Genomic DNA, 22,711 nt, shown 5'->3' on the forward strand with positions numbered 1-22,711 from the left:
TGGGGGTCCCGTGTGTGGCTTACTGCCGGTCTCCCTGTGGCCTCTGTTCGATGGATGTTCCCCAAGCCCCCTCTTCAGCATCTGATTCGGGACACTAGAGGCGACGCCATCCTTGCGTGTGGCTGGGAGCTCTCTCCGAGGGCGTTGATACCGTTGCGGACCAGGTCTGTGCTACTTGCAACACTTGCGGTACGGGACTGATGCCTCTGCTGGTGGGGCGATGATCTGCGGTGGACCTGTGGGACTGATGGCCTTCAGGCCACGGGATGTGTATGCCGGTCTGCAAAGATTGAGGAACTAAGTGGATTCTGATTGGCGACTGCCCGTCTGTGCCCGTGTCTTTTGGAAGTGCTGCGGGATATATGGCCTTGTGAGTCGGCGGGCTGGCCCGGTGTGTGGACTAGCAGTGCTATCTCGCAGATAAGTGAAGCAGTGGGCGCCTTGTTGGTGTGCTGCCTCTGGGTGCCCTTGCGCGACGCGACAGAGAATGCCTGACAAGAAGGGATAAAACTCTGAACAATGGGGAAGCCTGACAAACACCAACCTCGTCTCAACTTTGAATTGCGCAAGTCGAGTAAGGAGGGCGCGCCATCGGATGCGGAAATGGATGCGACAGAGCAGGTCCCCACAGCGTTGGAGAAGACTCTGGAGGCAATTCAGAATAGTTTGCAATCAATAGCCTGCAAGATTGAGGCACTCACCAGCCGCATGGACAGTATATTAGCAAAATTGGATAAGCAGGGTGCGAGACTGGGGGCGGCTGAGCAGAGGATCTCTGACGCTGAGGACAGATTGAAACACGTGGCTGCCAAAGCGACAGACATGGAATTTTTTTTGGCGCTAATCAAAGACAAGAACGAGGATATCGAAGCGCGCTCGAGGCGTAATAACATACACATTTTAGGCCTGCCGGAATCAACAAATGTGGGCCGAGTGGATGTGTACATCGAAACTCTCCTGCGGGACGTATGTGGGTCGGAAAACCTCTCCAATATGCTGGTGGTTGAGCGGGCACACAGATCTCTGGCGGCGCGCCCGCCTCCAGGTGCCCCGCCACAACCCATTATAGCGCGCCTTCTCAATTTCAGGGACGCGGTGTTGCATGTGGCACGTCAGAAGGGAAAGCTACTTTATCAGGGAAACAAACTCTCGTTCTACCCGGACTTCACAGCTTCGGTCCAGGCGGTGAGAAAAGAGTTCCAAGGGGTTAAAAAAGTGCTGCTTCAGGAGCAAGTGCTGTATGCTATGCTGTATCCTGCGAGACTACGGATTGGTGAGGGCAGAGCAGCGAAGATTTTTAATAATCCGAAGCAAGCTATGGAATATGCGCGGACTCTGAGGCGCAAAAAACAGACACCTGAACACACTTCTGATGTTGAATAGCATTTATGTATTAGATGTCCTATTGCTCTTTATTTTTTCCCTGCTCTCTTGGCTCATGAAACTTTGGTGATATAGCTGAGGACAGGTTTGCCAAGGAGCAGGTTGGCACATGCCGATTGCCCACACTGCAGCACATGTTGGTGATGCTGACTGGGTAGCTGTTGGAGGTTTTTTTTTGCATTGTGGGGTTGCGGGCGAGCTGTGTCCTAGATGGAGATACATGGGAGGGTGTTACGCTACCATGCGCTGTGGTACATTGTATGATGCTGGGCGATGGGGAGATCCTTAGACCCAATAAGTTGTCGCTGGATGTGGATCGGCGTGGATGCCTGGGTACTCGGTTAATATTAAGGTCTTTATGTACGTTGTGGGCTGCGGGGGAGTGCGTCAGAGGTGAGAGGTTGCTGGCGGCCCTCTCCTTTTCAATAGGGGAGAGAAATGCGTGCCACTATGACTCCCCCCATGGGAATACCCCAATTTAATCTTGCGTTGTGTAGTTTTTTGGTTGGTGGGACAGTTATAGCAGGGATTGTCTTTGGCGTCTTGGGGTTGCTGAAGTGGGTGGGGGGTGGGGGAGGGCCTTGGCCTTTTATTGGGGTTGTTGTTGTGTTACGTGTGATGGAAGCGGACACAGATCTTCTCGGATGGTCGAGGTGTATGTCAGTGTTGATGTTTGCAGGCAGAGTGATGCGAGGCAGCGGGGACAATGGGTGAGAGTTACAACTTTGTGACATGGAATATTCGCGGACTAAACAATCCAAAAAAAGTTCGGCAAGTGTTAGCGCATCTAGATAGGCATAAAAGTCATATTGCTCTGCTGCAGGAAACGCATTTGTCCACGCGGAGCGAATCTAATGTAGCGCGTAGATGGGCGGGATATCGATTGGCGTCTTCTTTCTCCACGTACGCCAGGGGGGTGCTAATACTGATAAAGAGGGGCATTCCATTCTCCCCCATGCGGTCCCAGACTGACGGCAGTGGGAGATGGGCCTTAGTGCATGGCAAGCTAGGAAATGCACTGATTACGCTTGTTAACATGTATGGACCAGTGGTAGACGATCCACAACCTTATGTACAGCTGTTGAATGTGCTCCGGACGGGGCCGGATGCGGCGACGCTATGGGGGGGGTGATTTTAATACTCACCTCGACCCGACCCTCGACAGGTCTAATCCACAAGGGGCGCGTACAGTGAAAGTAGCGCAGTGTGTGCGGAATGCTATGGTGGAAATGGGCTTCATAGATGTATGGAGGTTACGAAACGCTGCCGATAGAGCGGGTACGCATGTGACGCCGTCGCATCAGAGTTGGTCAAGGCTGGACTACTGGCTACTGAATGAGAGTGCTAACTGCTGGGTTGTGAATGTGAACAATTTACCACGAACGCTCTCAGACCACAACCCAGTATTGCTAACAATCCTTATACCAACTAATCTGCACTTTCCGTTTACCTGGAGATTCAGAGCTGAGGCATTACTAGATCCGATATATGGCGACACTATAAGACAGGCAATTACACAATATTTCACACAGAATGTGGGGTCAGTGGATAGTTTTGCAACACTTTGGGAAGCATTCAAGGTTACAATTCAGGGGGTATGTATGAGTACCTCTTCAGGGATACTGAGGGACCTCAGACGACAGTTGTCAAAGATCGAAGCGCAGTTGGGTGAACTTGAAGAACAATATATAGTGAACCCGACGACCACTCCACTTGACAGGATTCATGCTCTACTGAAAGAACACAATGACTTAGCGAGCACAGAGATACGTTATATTTCGAAGCGACAGGTCGCCAGGGCTTACGGTGAGACCGGACGCCCAGGCAGGAGGCTTGCCGAGACTATTCGGACTTGTGCTTATTACCAGCAGATTCACAAGATAGTAGACGAGAATGGGATATAGTGGAACAATTTAAAAAATGTTATGGCGAGCTATATGCTTCTAGGGGCATATGCGATGACGCGGCTTTGTCCGAGTATCTGGAGGGAGTTGCATGTGTCTGGCTTGCAGATGGGCACCGCGAATACCTCGGACGACCCATAGAGGAGTCGGACTTTAAAGAAGCCATTAAATCCCTACCTAACAACAAGGCCCCTGGCCCGGATGGGCTAACCTTGGAATTCTACAAGCAATACATAGACATTGTCGCCCCATACCTGTTAGAGGTATATGCGGAAGCGCATGAGTCCGGGATGCTGCCGCCCTCACTTCGACAGGCGCTTATTATCACTCTGTTAAAAAAAGATAAAGACCCGGCTAAGTGCGAATCGTATTGACCCTTGTCATTAATAAACCTAGATGCCAAAATTTTTGCGAAAATATTAGCTCTTAGACTGAAGCCCCTGCTCTCGGTTATGGTACTTCCGGATCAAGCCGGCTTTGTCCCAGGGCGTTCTACCTCCAATAATCTACGCACGGTATTCGCCATGTATCACATCCTTAACCCTGATCTTCAAGCTGCTGCAGTCATGTTTGACGCCGCTAAGGCCTTCGATTCTATCGAATGGGGGTATATGTTTCACATCTTGAGGAGAATGGGCCATCCAAATGTTTTCTTGCGATGGCTGCAAATCCTCTATACGGACACCTCTGCGAGGGTGAGGGTTGGGGCCTTACCTCGGACCCTCTCCGTATAGATCGAGGCACCAGGCAGGGGTGCCCGCTGTCGCCTCTCCTGTTTGCTCTTGTGCTCGAGCCGCTGGCCTGTGTGATACGTCAGCGCCATAGACAGGCTGCGCTTAATTTCAATCAACGCCCGGTTGGGATATCCATGTACGCGGATGATATGGTCCTCTTCATACGAGAACCGCAGACTCACCTTTCGCAGGTGCTGAGGGAATACATCAGGTTTGGTCTTTTGTCTGGCCTCATGATCAATTGGGGAAAGTCAATGATTATTCCATTAGCTTCTGATACGCGTCCCCCCCACCCCCCCTTGGAATATCCGTAAATCTGGACGACTGAGCGAGTTAAATATTTAGGTGCCTAGGTGCAACGAGACCCTGAGGTGGTTATCAAGGAAAATTACGGCAGGGCATTACATCGACTAGAGGAGCAGGTTGAGGGATGGGTGCATCTCCCTCTATCTCTGGCAGATAGGGTCGCGTTAATCAAAATTGTAGTTCTGCCGCGATTTTTGTACTTGTTCTGCAATATTCCCATTCCGTTAACCAGACATTTTTTCGCAATGGTCAGGACTCAACTTCTGAAATTAGTGTGGGGAGGAAAGCAGGTGAGAATCAGCTGGGCCACGCTAACGCTCCAATATGCCAAGGGGGGGTTCGGTGCACCCGATTTATACATTTAATATTTATGTGCTCAGGCTCAGTACTCTTACTATTGGTACCGACCACATGACTTTACCTCTCACTTGGCGGTGGAGGACGGAGACGCATATCCCATACCACTGTCGGGAATACTAACTCATGTAAAAAGAGGTACACCCCAACACAAAATTAACTCAATAGATGTGACGGTGGGGGCATGGCAGGCGATAGGCAGGATGGCAGGAAAGCTCCCTGTATATGCTCCGGCAATGCCGCTTGCGGGGCATGCGGCGTTATCTGCTATGCAGGAGATTGGTCCTATTAGGGCGCTGAAAGAAGTAGGCATAACGCACATGCGCGATGTATATTCAGAGGGCACGTGCGTGATAGACACTGAATTGGGATTCATTAGCAATCCCATGCCGCTATTCACATATACTACACACCGATTAAAGCGCGCTTTGAAAAGTCATTATTCGGAGTTTCCGTCTGAGCCCCCGACGCTTCTCTCACTGCAGCTGCTGTTCCCATCTAAGAAGAAACTAATTACAAAGTTGTATAAATCAGTGCAGGGGGAGGGACGGAGGGGGGTGGATAGTAGTCTGGAGCGATGGAATTCTGCGCTAGAGGTCCCCTTAACAGCGAAAGACTGGGAACAAATATGCACCCTTACAGGAACGTTATCGCCCAATGGTAATCTACGTATTATACATCTGAAATTTATACACCAGGTATACTATACAACTCTTAAATTGTACAAAATGGGTCTCCGAGACTCCGCGCGGTGTCGGAGATGTGGGCACGATAATGCGGACTTCTGCCATCTTGCGTGGGACTGCATGACGGTATACACATACTGGAAGGAGATTCTCAGTCATATACGTAGAATGACGGGAGTTATGATACAGTGCACGCCAACGGCGTGCTTGCTTTGTCATGTACCACAGATAAAGGGGGTGCTAGGTAGATTTACACGCGTTGCTCTTTTGTTAGCTAAAAGGCGAGTGGCTATGACCTGGGATGGTCGCCTTTGCCCTCGGATACCAGATTGGATTAAAGATTTAATATATTGTAGGGAAACTCTTGCAATCTATGCAGAGGAATTACCTTCCGCATCCAGGCTTAACCTCTTGAGTGCCCAGGACGAGATGGTCTCGTCATGGGCCACGGTTGCGCTGTGCCCATGACGAGACTATCTCGTCATGAGCCCCGCCCGCTAATGAAACGCCCGGCACAGGGCGTGGAAAGGGCGGGGCACTTAAGGGGTTAATGATATTTGGGAGCCACTTCGACAGTATTTGCAAGCTTCTACCACTACTGATGGTACTGAATCTTAAAATGTTTATGGTTGTTTGTGCTGCTCATGGGTCCTGTTAAGTCTGTTTGCGTGACAGTGCTGGAACTGTGGATGGAGAATTGAAGGTGTATTGTCACAATATCTGTATTAGGCATGCTTTTTTCACCTTGCAATGTTTCATTTCTTTCTTTTCTTTTACGATATGCGCCCTGGGTGGCGCAAATTTGTGCTGCTTCCATTGACTTCATTTGAAATTTAATAAAAAAATTTTTTTTTTAAAAAGGCCTCTCCATACCATAGATGTTAAACAAGCCTTAATGTACTATGTAGGTAGGACCAAACCCTTTTTAAAGACTCAACAAAGTTTTGTTGCTGTTTCTGAACCGCATAAAGGGAAGGCTTTATCAAAATCAAGCATAGCCAGATGGATTGTTAACAGTATTCAAACCTCCCACGCAAGAGCTAAATGATTTTCGCCTGTCCCTCCAAGAGCCCACTCTACTAGAAAGAAAGGGCCTTCTATGCCTTCCTGGAAAACCTACCCATGGCTGACATTTGTAAAGCAGCTACTTGGTCTACACCACACACTTTCACTAAACAGTATTCTGTAGATGTTCTAGGGCGCCAACAAGCCAATGTTGGTCAGGCTGTACTCCATACCCTTTTCCAATCCTGTTCAATCTTTTTCTTTGGAAAACATTATCCTGTAAACATCTGTTCGAGGCATGTAGTGCTGTAGATCCACATGTGCCCACTCACCTTCCCAGAGGCCTCTTGATGTTGCAGTTATCATTCCTTCTTACATTACCTTGTGACTCCAGAATTCTTTGAAGAAAAACAACTTACAAACATCCTGGCCCAATACTAGCTGGCAGGAGTATACACAGCATGTGAGTCCACAGACAGATGCTTACATGGTAAGTAACATTTTCTTTACCCGTGTTTATGGTTTCTTTACTAAGAAGGTGGGAGTTCATCTAAATCTAATCCGAAAGCAGATTATCCAAGAGGGAAGAAGTTGGTCTACTATTTATCTGAGAGGAAAGAAAACGTACCAAATGAAAGAGGAAAAGATAGAGCCATTACCAGTGGGATTTGCTTTTGATTTTAAGGATATTATGTCATACAATAAATATCCAACTATCCTGACCTTACTGCATGATTTACTGGTGTACTCGGCTGAACCCGCAGTGGGCTCCGTCATTTGAAAGGCATTATTTGGAAACACCATTTTCATGCAAGTGTAGGCGAAACTAACTTTATCTTTACGCCTGTCCAAAAGTGTTGTTCCTCGAGTGTTTGCTATGTAAAAATCTCAATGACCTTATTTTTCTTCTTGTGATATTGTGTCCTTTCATAAGCATTTATAAGCATACTTGAGCAGGATGTGTACAACACATTAGTTCCCAGAGATTTCATCGTGTTCAGTGCCCCTTTGTTTTTTTCCCTTTTGTCCCTGATTTTTTTCCTTTTTATATCCAGTTTTTATTGTGGGTTTGACCTTCAGTAAGACGTGTGCTGGGTTCTTTCTCATCCCTCATTCAAGGTGGTTTTGGTGCCTAGCTTATCAACTTTAGTCTTGTCCCTCAGCTACAATCAAGAACCTTCAAGATTATTTAGAAGGTTTTTGCCATTATGGCTTTTCCATCCTAACAGGGACACACTTGAGGAGGCAACTGACCCCTTTCAAACGCGTATTTAAGTACAGTGTAGCACTGTAGCTATAGGCAGGAGTCACCATTTCCTTGGACAGGCGAGAAGGAAACTAAACACTTTCTTTGCATCCAGTCCTTGAGAAAAACTGTCACCTTTCTACGTGTTATAATGGCAGAGCAGGGACAAGTTGTTCTTAAGCCATATATATGGTTCTGTGAATAGATTCCTCCAAATGTCTACAAACAACTCTACATGCTTCAGGGGAACAAAAGGCAAAAAGAACCCAATGGCCCTCCTTCGCTTTTGCCACCTAACTGGTCCCCATATTCAATTTCCATAGAGCAATCTACTGCCTATGCCTGTGGGGCGTAATCCGATTAAAGGTAAAGCTCATTTTCAGTCTAAAAACAATATAGTCACAAACAGTAAGATGTATATACAATTCTATTGAGTAGACATTCACATCACAAAAACAAATACAGGTTATACAAGGGTATGCATTGTCTATTTGTTTTACTGTTTATAAATTGATGTTGGAAGTCGATGTCTTGCTCATTGAAGTGCTGGAAAGCAGCCAACATGTGTTTCATGGCTATCCATTACGGCTTCTCAAGATTTGGATTGAAGATCGTGATGCCGACCTCCCGGTTTATTAAAAGACTCCTAAGTTGAATAATTGAATAGCTGTGTCAGTTTAGTCTACTCTCGAATGCAAACAGGAGCAAAAGGTATGTGCCAAGAGATTGCAAATAAACTTAAAATGTTAATCATCCAATTCATTGTCGAGTAAGCAGACCTTTCCCACTAATGATGATCATGGAGTACTGAACTCTTTGGGCCAGATGTACGACCCTTGCAATTTGCGAGTCACAAAGTGCATCGTTTTGCGACTCACAAATTGCAATTTACAACAGTTTGCGATTCCTAATGGGGTTGCATATTGCCTGCCTCATTAATATTCATGAGGCAGTTGCAATTAGTGACCCCATAAGGGAATGTCTAGCACTCCCAGGGATGGTGGCCTGCTGGGGTCAGCGGGCCACTATGTTTGTGACTGCTTTTTAAATAAAGCCGTCTTTTTTTTTTTTTATAATGCCTCCCGTTTACCTTGGGAAACGGGATGCATTTAAAAAAAAAAAAAAGAACCGTTACTGTTTAATTTTTTAAGAGTAGGCAGCAGTCCGTGGGACCACTGCCTGCTCTAAAAAAATATTTTCACTGCCAGTCCCCGGGGGACCTCTTACTGTTTGTGAGTGGCTTACCACCCATATGAAATGGGTGGTAAACTGCGAGTGTTTTGCAGCCACAAAACAATCTTACATTTAAGTGCGAGTCGCTATTAGAAAGGGATGTCTCTTTGCAAGTCGGTAATAGGTTACCGACTTGAAAAATAAGGTTTGTAAATAGGGCCGTCGCAAACAGGCAGATTTCCCGTTTGCGACTGCAAAAAACGGTCGTACATCTGGCCCCAAATGTTTTGAAGACCCTGCACTTGGTCATGATGTATATATCACATTAGTGGGAGGTAACTGACAGTTTCTTGAAAAAAGTGTGTTTGTAAATCGATTTATAGGATATATATGATTGTATTATGGTGTGTGAGGATTTAAAGAGAAGTCAGCTATGAGAAGGCAGGTCTATTGTGAGCTTACAAAGTATGTAGGCTTTAAGGAAAGGATTATGGGCCATATGTGCTGAGTTTGTTTACAGTCGCAAATGCTCTGATTTGGCTTATGCAACTGTAAAAATGCTTTTTAAGATCTACTAATCCATTTTAAGACACCGAAAAAGTTTCCCTACTTCTAAAATGTGATTACTAATGGATACCAATTCGGTATTTGAAAAGGCAATGTTGTAAGCATTCCTTCCAAACAATTAAACCGTATGCTTTGTTTCAGTGTCTTGTGAAAGAATTCTGAATGCAAAGCATTGATAAGTTACTGAGATCTCCACTAGGGGGCAACCCATTTGCAAAATGGAAGGGGTCCCCTTGAACTCCTTCCTTTTGGTGTATTTTATAAAAAAGTGTGTTGAAGAGTAGTCAGTGGTTCAAGGGACCACTGCCAACTCTTAAACTTTAAACAAAAAAAAACTATTTACTTTTAAACATACCCAATTTCCTTTAAAGAGATTGGCTACATTTAAAAAAAATAGTGTGCTTTACTTAAAAGCAAACACAGACATTGTCGTCTGCTGACCCCATCAGGCCACCATTCATGTGATGATCTCCAATCTTAGTGAGTCAAAATTTGCAGCCTACCACATTAATATTTATGAGGTAGGTTGGACTGCGACCCACTACAATTCTGATTTTAAGAACTGATCTATTGCATTCGTTGGTTCTTACAAATCTTTACTGGACGCAAAAATACTGGTCGCAATTTGCAACTAGTATTTTGCGACCAGATATTCAAACAATTGTACCTAGGTTATTTTCTACAGCTCGCTATTTTGTCTTCTTTTACAATATAATATTGCCTACTTCTGGAAATAATCTTTTTTTTAAGTAGTTTTTTATGTTTGTTGTTGTTAAGCTCTCCAGTAGTGCTACTCTGGAAGGAAAAGGCCAGTTAAAATTTACATCAGGGCGGTGGAGCCCTCACCACAATTGTACCCAGATGGCAACTGCAAATGACACTGCAATTCGTGGATGGGACTCAAGAAGTATGAGGTATGGATAATGTTTTTACTTAGAGCCCTTACCAAACATTAGTCATTAGTTTACAACGTGTCTCATAAAAGAACATGAAATGTAATTGATGTAGATTCATGATTAAGCAACTGATAATGAACAAGTTAGATGCTGTGTAAAACTCCCCAAAGTAGTCTGCTTTATAGTAAACATATCGAAAATTGAGGTCAAGTAACAGTGTTACTTGGAAACCTGCCTTTATGTTAGTGGCAACGCCTTGTTTTCTTTTATTTTCAGCCCTCCTCGTTTCTGATGATGCCAATGGGTTACAGGGTGACTTGTTAGCTTCCCTAAATCTCAAATAAAGCTCATTTGTATTTTTCAATTAAAATGTCTCTGTTCTAGGTCTGAATTAGCCCGATAACTATATGCAGTTCAGAGTACTAAGTGGCTTGCATACCTGCCTAAATCTCAGTTGAAAAGTTTTATCTCCAGGTTGACAGTATTTTGGCTGCTCCTGATTCAAATGGCATAGTCTGTTCAATAAACTAACAACGATTGTAAATTGCTGCCTGCAATACAGGGTCCGAAAGAGATCTGCCTACAAGATATCCTCCTCGACATTTTACCATCTATACCGTATCCCATTTTTTTCATCCCTTTTACACAAGCAGAACTATCCATTGGTTGAGGCAGCCTCCCCATGAACCTCTTTACAGTGAGGTTACCGGTTAGTGGCACTCAAACATTTGGACAAGACTGCAGTGGCCTGGCAATGGTTCTTGGATGCAAGTTGCCAGATTCCTGTCACCTCAAAGCTGGGACCATGCTTAATGTGCTATTGTCTGCTGTCCCTGTCCAGAATTGCACCCTGTGAGGAATCCCTTCCCTGACAGCCATACACACCAGAGAAGCTGCCTAGATCAAACAGAAATCATCCAGACACCCCTTACCGGAAACATTTTTGAGTGCCTACTGCATCTTTAAAATGCATGCAGCTGTCTCCTTCGTGCTCAAGGAGGCCCACTACCTGGCACGATCAGGTAATTCATATGATCATTTCCTATTTCCCCTATCCTTGCAGGAATGTGGGGGTCCCACCCGTCCTAGACCTGGGTATGAGGAGAGTGTTTCAGAGCCACAGTCTCCCAGGCCGTTAAGGCTGTGTATAGATCAGCAACCAGCTGGACCTGCCATAATAAAACAGCATATGATTAATAATATCTGAAGCGCTGGGGCATTTAGCAGATCTGGATTAAAATTGCAACCTAGCTTGTTAGGGGTTTGAGCCAGTCCGAACTCACACCATCCTTGAGAGTACCCTGATTAATTCCTGCAATTATTAACGCCATTTGGATGCTGCTTTCATGCCCTGGGCTACACTATCCCAAATCCAGTTAGTCCTTAACTCTAACAAAGAGGCAGGTGAGTTTTCCTGCAGTATGTACTATTTACATTTTTTGACTGTGACCATTGTTCCCAAAGAGCAGCTGTTCTAATTTGTGTGAGTCCCATATCACTAACAGGCTAGCATGTTGTCTCAGCATCCCAGAGGCACAGGCATGTTTAAAATGTGCCTGTTAGTTATTAAGACATTTGCCCAAATATCATCCAGTGACCCCCTGATCCAGATGGCTTGCAATAAGAAACGAAAGTGCATCAGAGGCACCATAAACCTTTGGCTAAATCCAGTTGAAACTGGGATACATACTCTGAACTTGTATCAACTTAAAGTTGATTCAGATTCTGACATATTTGTCAAAAATTACCAAATAGGTCAATAAACGTTTTGTAGAGGCTTAGTAGAGAAGAACCTTTTGACTTTGATACCTTACTGTGCAGACCTTCTCCATAGGCTTCAATCTTAAATGCTTTCAACAGTCTAGAAAGCTCCAGAACTGTCTTTGGTGTTCTTATGTCATTGGATAATATTATCCACATTGTTTCTTACAAGAGATTTGTTTTCAAATCTTAACTCAGAACAACCCAAACCTGCCTGTGAGTGATGGAACTGGTCTATACCCCAAAAGTTATGCTTTATAATATCAGTTTCAGTTTATTTTATTTGTTTTGGTACTCTACTGAGGACCACAAATTTTATACGATAAAATTCAGTTACATATACTTTTAGAATTTCATATTAATACAAAGCTAAAAAAGGTTTTAAAAATTTATAAAAGTTATAACAAACTAGTTCATTAGGAGGAACTTTGCATACTGTGATCAAATCCTTTACGGTGGTGATACAGCAGTTAATGTATATAGGATACCGATGTTTTGTCCTAGCTGCCACTACTTTTGGGTTAGGGCATATGAATAAAAGATGTTCTACATCCTGCTCCCCTCCGTGGCAGAAGTTACATAATGAAGATCCGTTTGGGTACCATCTTGATGTTGTGGTTAGCACTGGTAAAATGCCGAGCCTTAACAGGATAATTGATCTCCTTGCTCCGTGCGAGAGATTGAAGTATATGTATTGTTGCACTTGCTTAGGTGCGATTGTTTCCGTGAAACTTTTATACAGAGTCAATTTCGCACAGTGTGAAAAATCAAGATCATAACTGAGTCTGGGGGTGAAACATTTTAAAAAGAGTTTCAATTGTGACGGAGTCCACGTGAGCAACAGGTTAACATTAATCTCAGCTAGTTTAAATACAGTGGACATGTTGCTGAAGAATACTTGTTTCGGAGCGTCACGGTCAAAGGTCTCGATTTTAAGTAGTGAACGAAGAGTTCCAGCCTTTGCGTGCAGCAGATTATATGCCCACCTGATGACGTTTGCGATAGCTCTTGAGTAGGAGCTCGTGATAGAGAATTCGAGGCGAAGAGCTTGCACCGGGGTGGAATGTGATACCTTCAGCATTTTCCTGAGTATCTTCCCTTCTTTTTGGTCCAGGAATGACCACTGTTTTATTGGAATATATTCCAAGGCAAATGATAAAACTGGAGGTATCTTTGTACTATATACTTTGAGAAGGGATGAAAAATGTCTGTTACCTGAAGCCACGTATAGTCTTTGAAGGGCTCCGGCATGCACCTCGGATTTCCTAGTCAGGTAATTAACCTGTAAATTGTTTTTTAATGTCTTAGTGAAAATCCTACCCAGGTATGTGTATTCCTCTGTCTCTTCTATTGTTCCAGCGCCGAGTCTCCAACAGAATTTGGTGCTTCTTTTTCTTCCTGAGAAGGAGACTATTTTTGTCTTGGTGAGATTCGGGATTAAGAAGTTTTCCTGGCTGTATTTGTTCAGAGTGTCTAAAAGTCTTTGCAGGCCAAAGGGCGTAAGATCTAACATTACGATATCGTCTGCATATAAGAGGGCGTGAATATTATGGGCTGCGATCTTTGGAGGCAGACTTGGCGTTTGTTGCAAGTGCTGAGGCAAATCACTAAGATATAGTGAGAATAACAAGGGGGCTAGGAGACACCCCTGCTTAAGACCGTTTGCTGTTGGAATTATATTGGTCAGGCCCTTTTCACTCCCCATTTGCACTTGACACCACGTGTGCGAATGCAGTGTAATTATAATTTGTAATAATTGTTCAGGGATTTTTAACTTCCTCAGTTTTTTCCAGAGTGATGGTCTGTCTACTCGATCAAATGCGGTAGAAAAATCGATGAATGCTGCGTATACCGGTTGGGATTTTCCTACAACGTATTTGTCGAGGATTGTTTGTAGTATCGCGATGTTATCGATAACCGAATGGTGAGGCCTGAAGCCGGCCTGATATAAGGGGATTAGATCCTGACAAAATGCCCAATTTTTAAGTTGGTCCAACACTTCGGCGGCGAAGATTTTCCCCGTGGCATCTAGTAATGACCAGTATGATCGTTGGTTGCGCTGTTTTGCCGCAATTTGTAGATCGACCCAGTTTTTGTCCTGTGTTATTCTTTTTAAGCAACACTTTTCTCGCTTAAGTTGATTTTTCAGTTTGTTAATTTCTGCCTGTCTTGTGATTGAGCGGTCCACATATTGCGCTCTGATGAGTTTGTTTAGTCTTTTTGCAGTTACAGAATTTGAGGTTTTATTTTTGTTTTTATTCGTTACTGGTAAGACTTGTTGCAGTTTGTTTCGAAAAAATTGCTTTAGGTTCTCGATAATGGATTCAAAGTTTGTTATTACATCAGCGGAGAATTCTGTAGTTAGAAGATGTTTTGTATCGATTAGAGTAGTTATTTTATCTAACATAGATGAATTCCAGTAGAGCCTCCTTTGGTTTGTTTTTGCCTCCACAGTGCTATGTTTATACATGATTTGACTAGGAGAGCAGGTGCTTATCTTCCATTGCGTATGTAATAGCAGGATTGCGTGGTCACTCTCTTCAGTGAAGTAGATGCGGAGATGTGAGGCGGACTCAAATGACTCCATACGGCTGATCATATAATCTGGGATTGAGAGGGTACTATTTCCCCGTCTGGTATGCGATGCTGGAATGTCACCTTCCACGTTCCCATTTAAAATAATTCCATTTAGTATTGGAAGTGACGATAATAGCATTTTCCCCCTTTTGTCAGCCCTGCTTCTAGTCGGGAATGTCGGCACCGGTATTTCTAGAGCTTCATCTTTGTACCAGTTCGCCCAGTTGGAGATTTCGTTGTTTGATATTTTTCCGTTGAGATCACCCATTATCAGGAATGGCGGGTAAGATTGAGCTTCAATTATTTGTTGAATGGTTTCAAAGGTTTCCTCAAATTGGACATCGTTCTTTGGTCCGGGAGGGACATATACATTGAAGAGTAATAAACCTTTTTGGGGGTCTGAGGAGTGAATCTCCAACCTGATTTTTATACTCTGGAGTTGCTTAGAATTGGTGTCAACGATCTCTTGAGCCCAGAGATACTCTTCCCTTAGTAGGATAGCTATCCCTCCCTTAGCGTGTCCCCGTTTAGCTTCCTGCGCAGGGGTGTCATAAACGGAATATCCGTCCTGGTAAAAAGTTTTTATGGACCAAGTTTCCTGTAATGCCAGTATGTCCGGTCGATTTTTTGTGACTTCCGTCATTTTTTCTGTGGTTTTCCCTGCCATATTCCAGGATGTTATCGAAAGGCCGTTGCTAAACGGGTTGAGTCGGGTACTTCGCATTTTTCCTACCGTTAAGTGACTCTGAAATCCATGACCATGACTGGAACGATTTTGCTGCTTCCTTTGCTTCTGCATCATGGCTCCAAACTTCTCTTTCTCCGTTCTTTACTGAGATCCTTAGATTTTGGTCTGAATTTGGGTTTGTTTCTGAGTCTTCAATGCTGTAGGTAGTTTTGTATTGAATTTGGGGATTTTCCCATAAGGGTCCTTTGGACGATTTTTTCGGGTGGTTGACTGTGGTTTCCTGTGTAGGGACCAGATCATAACCACATTTTTGTAAGGTCTCTTGTTCTCTTAGGATGATCCCTGGTAACACCGGTGACCGAAATGCTACCACCGCTATTTTGGTATTTTCTTTGTCTGGGAATATTACTAAGTCGATCTCATTTCTTGTTAAAGTTTGTAACTGAGTTATGCGTTGAAGAAGGTTTACTATTCTGCCTCGATTTAGGGGAATGCTGTCTGTAGGAAAAAGCTCTGTTATTTGTAAAAGTTTTGACGATGTTTCTTCCCCTAAAGGGGCTTTTTTGTCGTGATCAACTGGCCCTTTGAAGCGCTCCCTTGACCCTGTAGTTGTTAGATTGAGGTGAAATTCTTCGGCTCTTGGATTTAAAGTGATATATTGTCGAGGAATTTTATTGTCTGTGTTTTCTGCCGCGTTTCGGTGTATTCCCTTTGTGGGAGTCGGTGTTTTTGTGCTTTCTTCGTGCTCGTACTGGGATGCGGGGGGAGTTATTACTTTCTGGAATTTGAGTCTACGCGCTTTCTTCTTTTTAATTCTACGTTGCGGTTTTCCTCTTTTTTTCCTAGCTCCTTCTTGGTTCTTCTTGATTTCTTGTGAGCCTCCCGCTTGTTCACCGTCGAGGATGATGTTTGCCTTCTTTCCTTGGTCGTTCACCGAACCGGACGTTGATGATTTATTTTTGGTGTTTGTGAAAATAGGATATAGGTTGTGAGCGTCAATTGTATCTTCTCTGAAGAGTTTCTTTAGGGAATATATAGTTGGTTCCTGGTGGTTATTCTGGGTTCCCTTATTTGGTCTTCCTTTCGTTTGAGTACCTTTCGTTTGAGTACCGGTGTCGCTTTTTCCCTGGACTTGCAGCATGTTGGTGATATTATTATTATTACCTGTTGCCTCTTGAGAGTTTACTGGCTTTTCTTGTGTTTTTGTTGACTCGGAGTGATCTTTTTTCTTTTTTCTTCTACTAGGAATTTTAGTATTCCTATTTGAGCGTCAAGGGTTTGGTCTGAATTCTCCAGGATATGGCCTAAGAGTGAAAGGACTGATTCTAAAATTTCTTGCAAGATAAAGAGTGATTTGGACACAGGAGTGTTGTGATTAGTTATGCTGGAGGATTTAAACATGTAAAGGTCTGGTGAGTATTCGAGTTCAACTACTCGGTCCGGGGATTTTTGTAGTGTACTAGTAAATATCTCCTCTGGCCTTATTTGCGGTTCGAGCTTCTTATCGTCCTCCTTGACAATTATTTCTGGGCATAAGTTGTTACAATCAGTACTGCGTTGGATGTTTAATAGACTCGGAGTAATTAGACCAGATAAGTCTGATTCCAGAGGGGATTCCTCTATAACAGAAGGACTAGAATTCTGTTCTGGGTCAAATTCAGGGTTTGTTAGGTTTTGTTCACTTGATTGGTCGTGTAATACTTCCGATATGTCTTTACCACCCTCCTTAAATTCGGGTTTAGTTCCTTTATTTTGCAGTTGACTTTCTGTTTGGTCTTTGGTGGTAAGTGTGGAAAAATAATTAGTTATTGCGGGAGTCCTTGTTATCCGACCACTTTTCACCGCTTTATTGGAGGACTTCCTGATTGCCTCTTCAGTTCCCATACGTTTCAGAAAAATGGTTCGCGACCTCAGTTTCTTAAAAGCCATATCCTTATCCTGGGGCGGTAGATTATTCCGCCTTCCCGGGGGGGGGGGGTGTTATTTTGGGCTTCCCCACGTGTTACGAGGCAAAGTGCGGGCTGTGAGGAGGCGTCGAAATCCCTCTTGGCGCAAGACAAATTGTTGGATGGACTCTCTTTCGAGGGCGCAGGGCGTTTTGGGGGGGCACTGGGGCGGGGAATGGCAGCGCTGACCGCTCAAATCACCACCACCCCCTTCCCCGAAACCCAGGCACCCCTCTCAGCGTCTCACTGCCGGAGGCCTCCACTCGAGCTAACCGCCTCCTTCCTCTGAGTCCACCAGTTCCCGGGGCTCCTCACCGACGCCTCTAGCCACTCCGGTGCTGGGGCTCCGTTGGCGTCTCTGGTCCTCTGCTCACACTCTAGTCCGCCTCAGACTGTTCCCTGATCTCCTCTGCTCCGCTGGTCGACGGCAGGCCTTTAGCTGGTCTTGAACAATATGGGCTGAGGTTTGATATTACCAAATGTGTTCTCATTTGTACCATACTACACTTTGAATGTGTTCATTTAAGTGTTTCCTAAAAGTAGTAATGTAAATAACTCATGACTCGATTTAGTTTGACGGACAAGACACTTTCACAAGTGTAACGGAGTACCCTATTCGCCAAACCAACGGTATTCCCACCGTATTTAGGGTCGGGAGGACCTCTGGCGTACTGCTGACTGAGCCCCTCCTGGCTCCATGGACGGAACCCATCCTGAGGGCCTGATGGAGTAGAGGCCATCAGAATAAGGGAATTGGAACACTCACCTTGTTAAGGGTGGACGATGTGATGTTCTTTTTTTTCTTTCAGTCACTGCTAGGTAAAACTTGGCGGCGACAGTTATTTAAAAAAGTCAAATAATGACCCCCACACCCAGGTAAGAAATTCCTTGTGTGTGAGGATCGTTAGCTGTTTTGTTTCTCAGTAGAAAACTCCCACTTTGAGAGTTTGTTTTGAAAAACAAAACTGTAGTTAAGTCTAATGAATAGCTGTCACATCTGATGGTGGCTGCGTTCAGACTTATTGCAGTATTACTGGAGATCACTGCAAGACTGGTAGCGATTTTTAAATTTGGCGGCCAGTAGTCTGTCAGGATGGCAGAGGTAATGTTCTATGCTACTGTGAAGGGTTGTACTCCACCTGCCAAATTCTAGATCAGGTCCTTATTACTTTTTCTTTTTCTTTTCTTGTATCTCAATTCTTTCGAGGTTTATTTAATTACTCACAAGACATCTTATTGGTCAGTTGCATTGCTGACACTTTTCACCCTTTAGCCAATGAAGCATGGGCTTTCTCAAGGCATAGATGCAGTTGGAACAACATCAAGAACCTTTGCTTGCTTGCTAATTAAAAATTGCTTATTTAAAATAAGCCAATGAATATTTGTTTAAAAATGTGTATGGCACTGCATACAGGACGTGTCATACTAATTCCAAAAGGAAAATGTAGAAAATGGAAACCTCATACTGTGTGTGCCGTTGTGAACTCTATCGGCACATTTTATTGTTCAAAACACATTCTCAGTCTCGGAAAGGAATAATGATTCTTTTTTGGTTAATAACTAGTGATTTGTGCATACTCTTAATATTATGGTAAAAAATCGATACAATGCAGAGTTACCTGAGTAAATAGTTACCATTCTGATTGGAAAGTTAAAGTTTGTATGCTGTGTGTGGAAAACAAAATAACTGGTAACAACCAACAGTTTAAGTCCATAGCCATGAGCGATTGTAAGTCACTGTTTCCAACGGAATAATTTATATGCGGATTATGAGTCTCAAGTTGTCTATATTTGGTCAGAATAAATCATTGTGGCTCTCTGGCAACAGGCACTTTGCAAGGACAGTTTAAAAGACTTTCTATATGTATCAATCAATCACTTGGTCTTGTAAAGAACTGCTCCTCACCCCTGAGGGTATCCAGGCGCTGAGGTGTAGGTGGTCTCATTCAAAAAGCCAGGTTTTGAGTTTTCTTCTGAATTCCACCAGGGAGGGAGATAATCATAGGTGGAAGGGCAGGTTGTTCCAGGCTTTCATGGCGAGGTACGAGAAGGTACGGCTTCCACCGTGGCTTCGACAGATGCAGGGGGTGTGAGCGAGGGCTTTGAAGGTGGAGTGCAGGTATCTGGCAGGTTGGTGGAAGATTATTCAGTGGTTGATGTAAGCTGGTCCCTAGTCTTGTAGGGCTCTGTAGGGGTACGTGCTTAAGTAAATACACACATAAAATATGAGTACATAAGAAATATTTTCTTTTTTGAAAAAACAGAGTACAATCTCTTTCTTGTCTTCTTTATTGAGACGATTCCAGGTGAAGTGTCGAGATTACAGCCAACACGTGTTTCGTCGCATCGGGAGTATGAACCCACGACTTCCTCAAGGCTGTACAAATAAACAGAAAAAATGCCACCTCATACCGTGAAAGTACATACAGTAAATGCAATCCACAGTAATCAACATACAGTTTGGTATCGTGATTCCAAACATAGTGAGTAGTTGCGTGGTGGAAAATTGAGAAGTACTGAGCATGGGATGAACATTGACCATGAGCTCCACTACTTCCTGGGCAGATAGACTTAACTGACAACCCAAACAAAATAGCTTAAACATGATATATGAACATACTACCAGTGTTGTTATGTATACCAAAGTTTTGAGAGAGAAAAATGAATGTGGCACACAAGGTTACTGCCTCAGACAAAATAGCTAAAGCATGACACATGAGCATACTACCAGTGTTGTTACATATATTAAAGTTTTGAGAGAGAGAAATGAATGTGGCACACAAGGTTACCGCCTTTCTTTACCCCAATCTTGAACAGTCTTTTATATATGTATATTACGTAGAATTGATTGATGTACTGTTTACAATCATGGAACAAGTCGATGTTGACTTTGTCACGCTAAGGTTAGACCAATCACTACTAAACTAGGACTCCGAATGTTTATGTTCGCTGTGTATGTGTATTTCCGAACACAGGTATTTGTTAATACCTACAGCGTATACTGTATATATGTGTAAATTTAGAATCTATTTGAACTTGCTAGAGCCTAGATTGCTCATTGACTGAACCATTTGTTAACCGTTTCTATGGAGAGACCGAAGGACACTTAACTAAAGGAAACTCACCAACCGGCACAAAATTAGCCTACTCGTGCACACATCACGTTCGCAATTGATCCTAGGATCAACTATAATTCGAATTCCCGCTATTTTCAGGCCACGACAGGCCTCACAGATTGTCAATAGAGATCTCTTGAGGTACATACTTACGGTGATATCGAAGCTCTGATTGAAGGAGAATGGTCTCTGACACCTCATTGGATCGGAATTTTATTTATTAAATAGAATTCCCATAGTAGCCTATGTGTCAATCACTGATGACACAGGGACCAATGTCCAACTGGATTAAGATATGAATGAAGGAATTAATAGTAACCAGTATGGGTCCCTACTCGTGGGATGCAAGACGGTGTATTTACATGTAGTCTGTTTACCTTGTCGGTCTTTCTGACGAACGTGCTAAACACGTAAACCCGGATATATTCCCGGTTTAGCTTCCTGTCACGTGACACTAGCACACGGAGGACGGGTTGCCACACTCGGCGGACCTATGTCTCGCACCTAGAAGATTCGTGTAGGAACGAGGGCACGATATTTGGAAAAGACGACAGGTAGGATAAATATGCTTACTGAGACCCGAGGACTGATTTGTGTGTTGGAAACGATACACTGTTTCCACGAATTGGTTTGTTTATATGCCGCATTTGGGACATTGTGAGTGTTTGTCAGCCACAATCAAGAACGTATTTCATGATATTACAAAGGTATATAAATAATATTTATAATGGTACTTGAATAAACCAGGGGCAATATGGTCCCATCAATATATAGACCATGGCTTGTATTTTAGCCTTGCTTAATTTGCAATTAATGTACGATGAGAATTTAGGATTAGTAGACACGGGATGACAAACAGAGGCTTAGAGTTTTATCGATGAAATGTGGTATCTTTGGATCACCATAAACACGCCACAACAAACCTGGACCGTGACATTTTATTTTATTTTTTCATCTCCATAGAGAAGTGTTTGTACACGAACACCTCCCTGTTGATTCCGTGTTATTCCTCGTTTCCACGTACTGAATACAGAACCCCTTGTGGGCCGGAATTACAACCACAATCAAAGTAGGTTCAACCTCGATTTAGCACGTAAACTTGCTCACCGAGACGACGGTTTGATCTATATCTGATGTCTTTTCATTTTATTCCAATTCCCTTGTGTAAACAGAGATTTCGCGAATACCAAGAAAGGTAAACAACCCACCTCGGTATTTTGGGTGTTATTCATTTAGTCACGTTATTTTTAACGATGACATGGCACTTACATCCCACGACGGCGATATGGTTACCGATAATGAGCACAATCAGTAGTTCACTTAGTAACCACGTAGTTTCACGATCGGGCCTTTTTCTCTCTCCATATATTTGGTTGCTTCCAAGACTTTTTGCTCATCATTCCCCTTATGGGTTCCTATCTTTTGGAAAGACAACTTTCCACCACGCAACTACTCACTATGTTTGGAATCACGATACCAAACTGTATGTTGATTACTGTGGATTGCATTTACTGTATGTACTTTCACGGTATGAGGTGGCATTTTTTCTGTTTATTTGTACAGCCTTGAGGAAGTCGCGGGTTCATACTCCCGATGCGACGAAACACGTGTTGGCTGTAATCTCGACACTTCACCTGGAATCGTCTCAATAAAGAAGACAAGAAAGAGATTGTACTCTGTTTTTTCAAAAAAGAAAATATTTCTTATGTACTCATATTTCATGTGTGTATTTACTTAAGCACGTATATTTGTCACGTGTGCTGAGGCTTCAGCAAGAAGTTTTGTTAAGCTCCGGCTTACATTTGTAGAGTGTGTGGTGTCTCTACGCCTTTCAGCACCGTCTTATTAGAGAACGGATGATTTTTGTGCACTTTCTCTGTAGCGCCGGATACCTATGACACATACCACGCACCTCTAGGCTCTGTAGGGGTATGTTAAGAGCTTGAACTGGCATCTCTGCTGAATGGGGAGATCTCTGCTCTTCTTGAGGTAGGAAGTGATTTGGGAGCATTTAGGGAGGTTGAGGATGAGGATGAGTCCGGCATATGTGTTCTGTATGGTCTGGAGTCTCATTACGAGTGTTGTGGTGATTCTGTCATAGAGAGCCTTCCCGTAGTCGAGATGGCTGGTACGAGGACTTGGGTGACGCTTTTCCTGATGTTGACAGGGAACCATTTGAAGATTATTTAGACCATGCGGAGGGTGCGGATGTACGAGGTGGCGACTGTGTTTATTTGGTGCTTCATGGTGAGTTTTGTGTCGAAGATTATGTCGAGGTTGCGGGCGTGGTCTTGTGGAAATGTGCCTTTTAGTGTGCACACCGGTGCAGGGGTCACCCTTCTCTGTTCATGGGTCCATAGACCAAC

General features: G+C 43.7%; 1 protein-coding gene across 1 annotated transcript in view; it reads left to right on the forward strand.

The window, feature by feature from the left end:
- Window positions 1–22,711, forward strand: part of EIPR1 (EARP complex and GARP complex interacting protein 1) — a 689,682-nt gene that overhangs the window by 592,312 nt on the left and 74,659 nt on the right. Inside the window, exon 6 of the mRNA XM_085610774.1 lies at window positions 10,139–10,275. Within this exon, the coding sequence (XP_085466900.1) occupies window positions 10,139–10,275 (137 nt within the window). The remainder of the gene's footprint in view (window positions 1–10,138; window positions 10,276–22,711) is intronic.

This window comes from Triturus cristatus, chromosome 6 (assembly GCF_964204655.1).
Source record: "Triturus cristatus chromosome 6, aTriCri1.1, whole genome shotgun sequence".
Lineage (NCBI taxonomy): Eukaryota > Metazoa > Chordata > Amphibia > Caudata > Salamandridae > Triturus > Triturus cristatus.